At 49.0% G+C, this 8,453-nt stretch overlaps 3 protein-coding genes across 8 annotated transcripts; 1 reads left to right on the top strand and 2 right to left on the bottom strand.

Annotated features, from left to right (window-relative positions):
- Positions 1-92: 92 nt before the first annotated feature.
- On the bottom strand, positions 93-1,052 carry H257_18837 (hypothetical protein; the record flags this gene model as incomplete). Its single annotated transcript, XM_009847969.1, has 1 exon — positions 93-1,052. The coding sequence occupies one exon, from the start codon at positions 1,050-1,052 to the stop codon at positions 93-95; it is 960 nt and encodes a 319-aa protein (XP_009846271.1).
- Positions 1,053-1,407: 355 nt separating this feature from the next.
- H257_18836 (hypothetical protein) lies at positions 1,408-5,603 on the top strand. 6 transcript variants are annotated; one of them, XM_009847963.1, is made up of 13 exons: positions 1,408-1,559; positions 1,628-1,723; positions 1,782-1,824; positions 1,877-1,975; positions 2,034-2,113; positions 2,445-2,972; positions 3,024-3,236; positions 3,326-3,402; positions 3,995-4,139; positions 4,261-4,293; positions 4,481-4,609; positions 4,778-4,910; positions 5,063-5,603. In XM_009847963.1, exons 1-13 carry the CDS (start codon positions 1,428-1,430, stop codon positions 5,515-5,517), a joined length of 2,163 nt encoding a protein of 720 aa, XP_009846265.1. In that variant the 5' UTR covers positions 1,408-1,427; the 3' UTR covers positions 5,518-5,603. The 6 variants fall into 6 exon arrangements, with proteins under 6 accessions (XP_009846265.1, XP_009846266.1, XP_009846269.1 ...); XM_009847964.1 differs by lacking the exon at positions 4,261-4,293; XM_009847965.1 differs by lacking the exon at positions 1,408-1,559 and having other exon boundaries at positions 1,597-1,723.
- On the bottom strand, positions 5,017-6,671 carry H257_18835 (hypothetical protein; the record flags this gene model as incomplete). The annotated part of the gene is made up of 4 exons (XM_009847962.1): positions 5,017-5,919; positions 5,977-6,148; positions 6,225-6,484; positions 6,633-6,671. The coding sequence occupies 4 exons, from the start codon at positions 6,669-6,671 to the stop codon at positions 5,554-5,556; spliced, it is 837 nt and encodes a 278-aa protein (XP_009846264.1). The 3' UTR covers positions 5,017-5,553.
- Between the last annotated feature and the right edge of the window lie 1,782 nt (positions 6,672-8,453).

Here is an 8,453-nt window from a genome sequence, read left to right as displayed (position 1 = left end):
GCTTCAGCGATTTGGAGCCAGTACCAAACAACACTGCGCAACCGCCGTCGACAGAGACAAATAAATTAGATAATGCACCAAATACCATTTGATTATTCATGAATGGCGTGCTTGCTCATCTTGATGCGAATGTGACGTCGCAACCAGATTTCTCGGGACTCACCCCGCATACGGACGAATTGAGTGGCCTTTGCTGGATCCTCGATGACTTCATATGCGAAGGACATCTCTTCCCCATCCAAAATGTCGTCGAAGTCGTCTTGCAAAGCATCTGTGGCGACTTCAACCGGGCATCTTTCTTTCGTCTTGCCGCCGGTGAGACCTTCAATCAGCAAGGCCACATCCGCCTTGCCTGACTGGCGCAGTTCCTTCAGTTCCGAGATCATGGCAGCGCCGACAGATTTGCTTCCTTTCTTCACCGGCATGTCCCCAGCTGAGCTTCGTCTCTTCTTTTTCTTGGGCTGCTCATCTTCGCTCAGCTGATTCTCGTTGTCGTTGATGTCTTGATAGTTCAAAGCAAAGGGCAAGCCTTGCGGTAAATCGTCGTCGTCTCCATTCAAATCAAATCCCTCGTTCCACGGCTCCGTTTGATCGCTGTCTTGAACAGAGGGTTGAGTGGGCGGTTCGATAGTTGATAAGGCAAATTCGCCAGTCGCAAGTGTTCCGTCGTAGAGCTCTTGGCAATGCTTGAATTGGGGGAACCGTTTCGTCTGCCAAAGGGCCCATTTCGATGGTTTGCCTAGGAGAAAGTGGGACCACGATCCCTCAAGGCAGATGAAGCGCGACGTGGTGGTCTCGAAGCTGACTCCAGATGTCTTGATGATCTGGACTGCTTGAGCGTACTGTTTCTTCATTTCTGCGTGGCGAGCCTTGAGCTGCTGCATGGAGTAGTTGACCTTGTGTTCACGGTTGAGCTTGACAAGCGCAGCCAACCAGGCTTCTCTCTTGAATCCACTATGGGAGCTCTTGCCGAGTACTTTGGATTGGTAGATCATCTCCACCATCCATGTGGAGTCCTTCTCCTCGGTCCAGGATGCGCGCGTGTCCTCCATGGCAGTCGTGATTGCGCGCGAAACTTTGATCTATCAATCCGGATAATACGACGGTTTCTATTTTTCTTGTCTTGCTCAAGAATCCGGTTTTACTGTATAATCGAGATATTTCGTTTGCTGCATTCTGTGAAAATGCAGGACCGTACTATTCGGATTATTGATATTTTTTCAAATGTTCATCCAGACGGGCCCTAATAGTATTAAAATACTACTACTATTATACTACGTAGTAGTACGTTTAATTGAAGTACTGTAACATGCGACAAACTTACAGCGGTGCATTATCAAGTCATACTATTTAAAGTTTACAACACTAACACTATTTCAAGACCCACGACGTTTCAACTTTGTAACGTGAACGCGCACCGAAGGTTCATGGGGTTCTTCAGACGGAAGAAGGTCGACATTCGAGTTCCCACGGGAAAGGATGCGGTGAATTGGCGCAAGATGCTGTTCCTGTCCATTCCAGAGAGCTTCAACTTGCTAACCACCGAGCAATGGAGTCGGGTGGGTTCCGTTCGACGTGTCATTTGTTCAAATGTCCTTGTCCTCGTGATGCGTGGATTACACTGTAGTTGGACCTGCGCTGCTTAACGCTGATGAAAGTGAAGATGCTTCGAGCGTCGTGTCTCGCTCGGGAACTGGAGCCAAGAGGGAAGAAGCGAATTCTGGTAGAACATAACTACCCCTCTGTTTCCATGTCGCGACTTCCTACCTCACGCCCACTAGGTGCAGCGCTTGACCGAGTCTCTGGAGAAACAGCGCGACGACGGTTGCGTCCATCTTGCTCTCGTATCCACCGTTTCCCTCATGCAGTTCATTAGAGGCCGCGTCGAGGCACGAAGCAGAGGTGGCGGAAGAGCGAAGAAAGGACAAGTTGGGTGGTATCTGGACTTTTGGCACCGGCACGCAAGGCCAACTCGGTACGTCCATCGCTGCTATACCATACCATTGTTTCATGGATCTCTGTGCTGGATGTAGGACACAACGACTGCCAGTCGTATGCACTGCCCACGCAGATCAAATCCACGCGCGGCCTGGGGGTGTGTCAAGTGTATGCAGTACGTCGCCACCGTCGATTCCAAGGCTGATTCTGATTCTTCCCGCGTGACATGTACACCTGAGTCTGATTCTGAGTCTCGTGCGACATGTATATACCCTGATGCTGAGTCCCGTTGTGTGCAATTTTCTGTGATGGGCCCCTACTTGCCTCCAAATAACCTCTTTGTCCTCGCTACCCTTCCGACGTTTCGTCATCTCCCCGTCCATCCATCATACCCATCCATACTCGATTACGTACCTACGTGGCCTAGCTATGGGTACTTTAGCCCCGTTGTGTTCGTCAAGAGGGTGTTTGTTGTACCCAGGACTCACACTAATTGTTTGTCCTAGGGCTTCGACTCGGACGTGACGTTTGCCGTGACCCGACTGGGGGACGTGTACGTTTGGGGCACCAAGCACGGCCCCACGGGACTTCCCCGTCCCAAACGCCGGAATCGGTTCGACGTCGTCGGCGGCGGCGGCGGCAGCAGCCCCCCCCCCAAGGGCGCCCTCCACCTGCCCAACCTCCCGACACTCGACGGACCAGAAGAACATGTCCCCGCGGACGTCGTTGATCCCGTGGATCCGCCAGACAACTCGAGCGACGAGAGCTCGGACGATGGAAGTAGCGATGACGCCGATGCTTTGCATGACGACAAGGTTGGTGAAGGCGAGAACATGGTAGAGGACGAATCGATGCTGGTTCCTGCCCCCGTCAAACTCAAATCCATCAGCGGCGAAGACATCGTCCAAATCGCCGTCGGCCGCGTGCACTGCGCGGCGAGATCCAAGTGCGGCGACGTGTTTACGTGGGGCCAGAACGACCACTGCCAGCTCGGCAACGAGCCACAGCACAGTCTGTCGGCTGCCCAGTCCAAGGTACTGTTGTACATTTTGACGACGAACGATGAAGAGGATGGACGTTGGTAGCGCGCCAAGATCAAATATGGCGCGGACGCGGTGGAGCCGACGATCTGGAGCCGCACCGTGCCCGAGACATGCGTGGTCCGGGGAGTGGCAGTCGGTACGGACCACACCATGATCCTGTCGGACGTCGGAGATATTTACGCGTTTGGGTCGGTGTACAACACCACCGACCACTCGACGCTGTCCCGGCACCTTCGAAAGCACCGCGTGCACCAAGTAATATTACTCGACATTGCATGTTGCACGTTACCGTATAGTGTACCGTATAGTGTACCGTACATACACCCATGCTGCTCGTTTAATAGGTGTCGTGCGGAGCGATGCATGCTGCGATGGTCAACGAAAACGGTCAAATGTACACGTGGGGCAGCGGCGATGGAGGGTAGGTACTAAAGTGCCATGAATTGAAACTATTTATATATTTTTATTTCGCCGAGTAAACATTTATGATGTCCGATAATATTCTGGTCCTTTTCAGAGTCGGAGGAGGTGCTATTATTTTCAAAATACTGGGAAAATAATAGTATTTGCCAAGGATTTTGAAAATAATAGTATTTGCACAGTATTTTGATGTGACCTCTCTGGATGGTATGATGACTGTTGGTGGAATATCATGTAGTCAAAATTGGACAGCACTTTTGTCTGTCAGAGAACAGTGATATATCGACTTATTCTATCCATGTTGTAGCCAACAATACAATCTCACAAATGTTGTCGTTTGAAAACTTGTCCTAATATTTCTGAAAAGTTGCAAAAAGTGGTGTTTTCTGACATATTATTGTGGCAGCCAGACTCGGCCGTATACTTATGTTTCTCAATATGAATGGTTCTGTTTTGCAGTTGAGAATACTACGTTGAATCGATTGGTTGTTCGTTTCCATTTTACATTATCTTTTTGTATTAAATACTAGTACACCCTCGACCGTCAAAATTCACTACTTTTTTGTTCCTGATGGGGGTGGTGACTCGAGTAGCCGCCTTGGACATGGAGATTTGGCATCGCATGTGGCCCCCCGCCTCGTGGAAGCGCTGGCGTCGGACGTGGTGTTCCAAATTAGCTGCGGGTGCTGGCATACGGTGGCCATCGTGTTGGTGCCGCCCTTGCTCAAAGGCGGATTTGTAAGTAGTACAATATATAGGTGTGTGGTATATTTCTCAAACTAATTTATATATTTCAAACTAGTCCTGGTAGTGATTTGATAGTACAATATGGTATATATCCATCAAACAAGTGACGTAGGTGTACGCGTGGGGCACGGGGCGGTATGGCCAAGTACGAAGGAAAAACAACCAACTCAACGATATTATTGACGGATATGTTTTATGATAAACGGATACTACGTTGGATAGTTGGTTATTCTTTGATAAATTGACAGTTACTAAAATGGATTGGATAAATATGGAGAAATGGAGAAATTCTTGTCGTCATGTACTAACGCATACGGTGCCTATGTATCTAGCTGGCGTTGGGAGGCAACCAAGTGGTGCCTACGCCGACGCTGATCCAGGACTTTCTCATGCAATGTGTATACATCAAAAGAGTGTGCGCCGGCATGTATCATAACGTGGCACTGTCTGTGGACGACGAGGTAACATTGACCTCGTATACTGTGTAAAGTGATGTTGAAACTATATATGTTTTGAACCCTCCCTACATTCTTGAATTTTATATTTATCTATCTGTATATATTATATGAATATAAAATTATATGTACGTATATATATATAATTATATATAATATGTACATATATTGTAGGTGTACACGTGGGGCAGCAATGTGAACGGGTGTTTGGGTCGGCCTACTGAAATGGCGTCGAATCCTGAGAGCTTTAGCGCTGTCCCGGGCAAGGTGGAAGGCATGGCCGAGTTTGTCGGCCGGCCTTGCTCTGGTGTGTAAAGGCAACCTAGATATATACTATATATAGAGAGAGAAGGCGGATTATATATATATATATAATCGCTCTTATATATATATATATATATAATCCGTCTTCTTTGCAATCACTCACTACTTGACTTTAAAATTGTGATGTTTGCATAGTTGCGGTAGGGCGCGAGTACACGGTGGTAGCCACGAAACCGTACATTGGACCGAGCGAAGACCAAGTGGAAGCGGCGCGGGTCGAAGAGGCCGCACGGGTCGCGGCTATCGCCAAGCAATACGAGGCTGAAGAGCGCAAGGAGGAGCTTCGGGAAGCCCTCATCGAGCGGCTGCAGCGGTCGCGGTGCATCGAGTACTTGAATTCGCACCATCCCCTGTGTAATCAGTGCCCGATTGCCGGCGTGTGCCCCGGGTTCCAACGAGATGAAATCGACCCGCAATTGTGCCAGCAGTGTCTGCACATCAAGCAAAGCCACGACGGACAGCACCGCGAGTCCAACAAAGCGATGGGTTTGGACGAGTTGCGGGTGCTACTCGAGCGACTTCACGTCACCGACGACGACCTGGATTTATACATCCCGGACGACGAGTTGTTGATTGAATCGCGTAAATAATATGATTAAGTCTGTAAGCTATCTAAATACTACTTGTTATACAAGGTACAACTCCGTGTCGAGGAACGTTTCGTCGTCAAAGCAGTGCCAGTCCAGGTCTTGGAACCACTCGTCGTCGGCTATTGCAATCTCCGGCGTGCCCATTTCGGGGAAATTATCTACGCTGGCCTTGCCCTCGTCATCGACGTTTGTGGTCCACAGCACGTCGAGCGAGATCGAGTCGGGCTGGTTGGGAAGGAGGGTCAGTTTATGCAGAAACGTGGGGTCGTCTACGGCCGTGGGGGACGCCGACGACGTCGTCCGATTGTCGCTGCAGTCTGGAGGATGTGAAATCGACGGGGCAAGAATGGGTTGAGCTGTAATAGTAGTAACGAGGCTGCTGCCCTTGCGATCTTTCCACTTCTACAAAAGACAATTCTAAGGATAACGTTACAGACAGGGTGGATGAACCTTTGGTACCTTGACGCTGGCATGCCAGTGATTCTTGACGGCGTTGTCTGTGCGACCTGGCAAATGTTCGGCAATGAGCGACCAGCGATTCCCATGCTTAGCCTGGAGGGTCGCCAAGATGTGATCTTCTTGCAGTGTCCACGGGGACTTGTCAATCGATGGATCGAGTTGGTTACACCATCTATACATGTATACGTCTTAGCATATCTACTAAACAAAGTACTCGTCCAGAGGAGACGAGATGGGGCTGGACGCACCGCTCGCGGCATTGCTTGCCACTTCGCCCAGGAAGGTACGACGCTATCACGCCCCACTTGTGGGGGCCCAGCTTGTGCACCAGTGCCAGCACCGCTTCGTCTTCGGCCTCTGTCCACGGTAACTTGACGGTGGCCTCCTGGGTGAGCGCATACCACCTGCGCTGGCAGTCACGGACGCTCTTGCGATGATGAAACAATTGAGCAATGCCACGCCACTGTTTGCCACCGTGAAGGAACACTCCGTCGCGGAGGGTTTGGTCCTAGACATACAGACAGACAGGCTGATGGTGAGGGGGATGGGAGGTCAGATGGAAGGATATCATCCATGCCATGCAGGGGCGAACATGCAAGTGCAATAGGGGCAGTAGCGGTCATCGACAGACACTGTATTCAACTACTCTACCCTACCTCGGCTGGGGTCCACGGACTGGTGATCGTGCAGTTCATGGCAAATAGTAAAGTGCATGAGGACTTGGTAGTACTTGGATTGTCCTACGTGAGACCCGACGTAACGAGACATGCACGAGAAGTACCTCAAAGTATCTTTTTAGCAAGGTTAACAGAGATGCACTACAATGGTAGTGTAACGCTATTACCGTCCAAGTTATCTGTGAAGCACGTCGTGGGAGGGGTAAAGCTGCTGTAAATGGCTGTGAAGGTTTGTCAGCGGTCAAAACGAGTGTTCGTTCTTCCACGCTGAAGTCCATCCGTAGTGAAGCCAACAAGTTTGAGGCTATCGTGCGTTCGTCCTGTGTATCGTCATGTTTTTTAATAGATACGGTTCTGGCATCGTTATTGCCACGTCAAGATACATTCAGTAGTGGATACACATGCCGAAAACGAATTGGTAGACTCATGAGGCTCCAGCACCTTCGTTGTCGTTCTGGGTTGGCAGGTTGACACTTTCCACTGGCTATCAACGCAAGCTACTGCAACCCAGTCCTGGATCGACAATGAGGGTGAAGTTGCGCTTTTCCCAGCGCTCTTCATGCGACAAGGCGTTTAAGTTGTCCACCTCGTGCAGCAGCATCCCATGCTAATTCGACTGACTGGAGGAGGGCTCTGCCTGTGAAAACAACAAACTACTGTACTACCGAGGAGACTGTACTACCCAGGCTTAGTTGCCGCTAGCGATTGGTCCTTCCAAATCGAAGGACCTATTACTGTTTCGCAATTGAATTATGCATCAATACTTTACCTTCGGTGGTAGAACATAATGTAAGAAGGTTGCCATATCGACGCTATGCAATCCGTCACAGACAATTGTGCAACGTCGATGTTGGGCGAAAACCAATTGGATCAAACTGCGAAAAATATTTTGATGCAGAATACCCCGTGGCCCCGTGGACAAGTCACAAGGGTGTTTTGCTCGTTACGACAACGTGGTTACTTCGTCGTCGCCCAAGCCATTAACGTTACATTACCTCATTTTCCGTGGGGGTAGAAGTTTTGAATGAACTTAGGTGACGAACTTGCATGTGTTGTTATCTTGTTGTCAGTACGAAGTACTTCCTTGGCGATAGGGGTTAAAGGTGGAGATAGATATTGTCCTACTTGCTCTGAGACATACCGGGACCAAATTGAAGTCCACTCTGTAGTGTATACGATTTTCTCGAGCAATCTGCGGTTATCCAAGGACTAATCTCGAAGTAGGGCAAAGGGTCCAATTTGACAGTAAGAACACTTTTCGAGACGCTGTTGGGTAGGGCATGTAACTCGACTGTTAGGTATCAGATTGTAATTCTATACTATAAAATGTTACATGCGACAAAATCCAGACCTATGCGGGGGGGTTATGAATTCGATTCGTTTACTGCGTTAATTGATTATCATTCACACCATTTTGTCCACAAACAACTCAAACCAAGCGGTCCAATTTACATGTTAAGGTGCACCATTTTAAGCTTAATATTTGTATATATATTTGCATATTATTTGGGCGGTTAGGTTAAAAACTGCCTTTCGAGGATTGATTTGCTTGGCTGACATCCGTGCACCTTAAAACGGACCGAGCACCTTAAAACGGACCGAGCACCTTAAATTGGACTTTTACGTTTGCTGGACATACCCATATATATATATATGCATGTAACATATATTCACAGTCAAGAAATAACGTTAAGGCAGATTTGCACAGCCGAAAAGTGTCAAAAGGTGTTGGAGAAATACGCGAATCCCCTGCTACGCGCTGACTTTCGGATTTCGTGGTTCAACGTGGTGGGCTACCAT

This window comes from Aphanomyces astaci (genome assembly GCF_000520075.1).
Source record: "Aphanomyces astaci strain APO3 unplaced genomic scaffold supercont1.236, whole genome shotgun sequence".
NCBI classification, from domain to species: domain Eukaryota; phylum Oomycota; class Saprolegniomycetes; order Saprolegniales; family Verrucalvaceae; genus Aphanomyces; species Aphanomyces astaci.
Note: the sequence above shows the minus strand (reverse complement) of the source record. Positions and strands in the feature narration are given on the sequence as shown.

Coding starts and splice junctions, on each gene's coding strand:
- H257_18836 (XM_009847963.1), top strand. CDS start 1,428: ATGGGGTTCTTCAGACGGAAGAAGGTCGACATTCGAGTTCCCACGGGA. Junction 2,114..2,444: donor GGGTGTGTCAAGTGTATGCA/GTACGTCGCCAC, acceptor TGTTTGTCCTAG/GGCTTCGACTCGGACGTGAC. Junction 4,911..5,062: donor TGTCGGCCGGCCTTGCTCTG/GTGTGTAAAGGC, acceptor ATGTTTGCATAG/TTGCGGTAGGGCGCGAGTAC.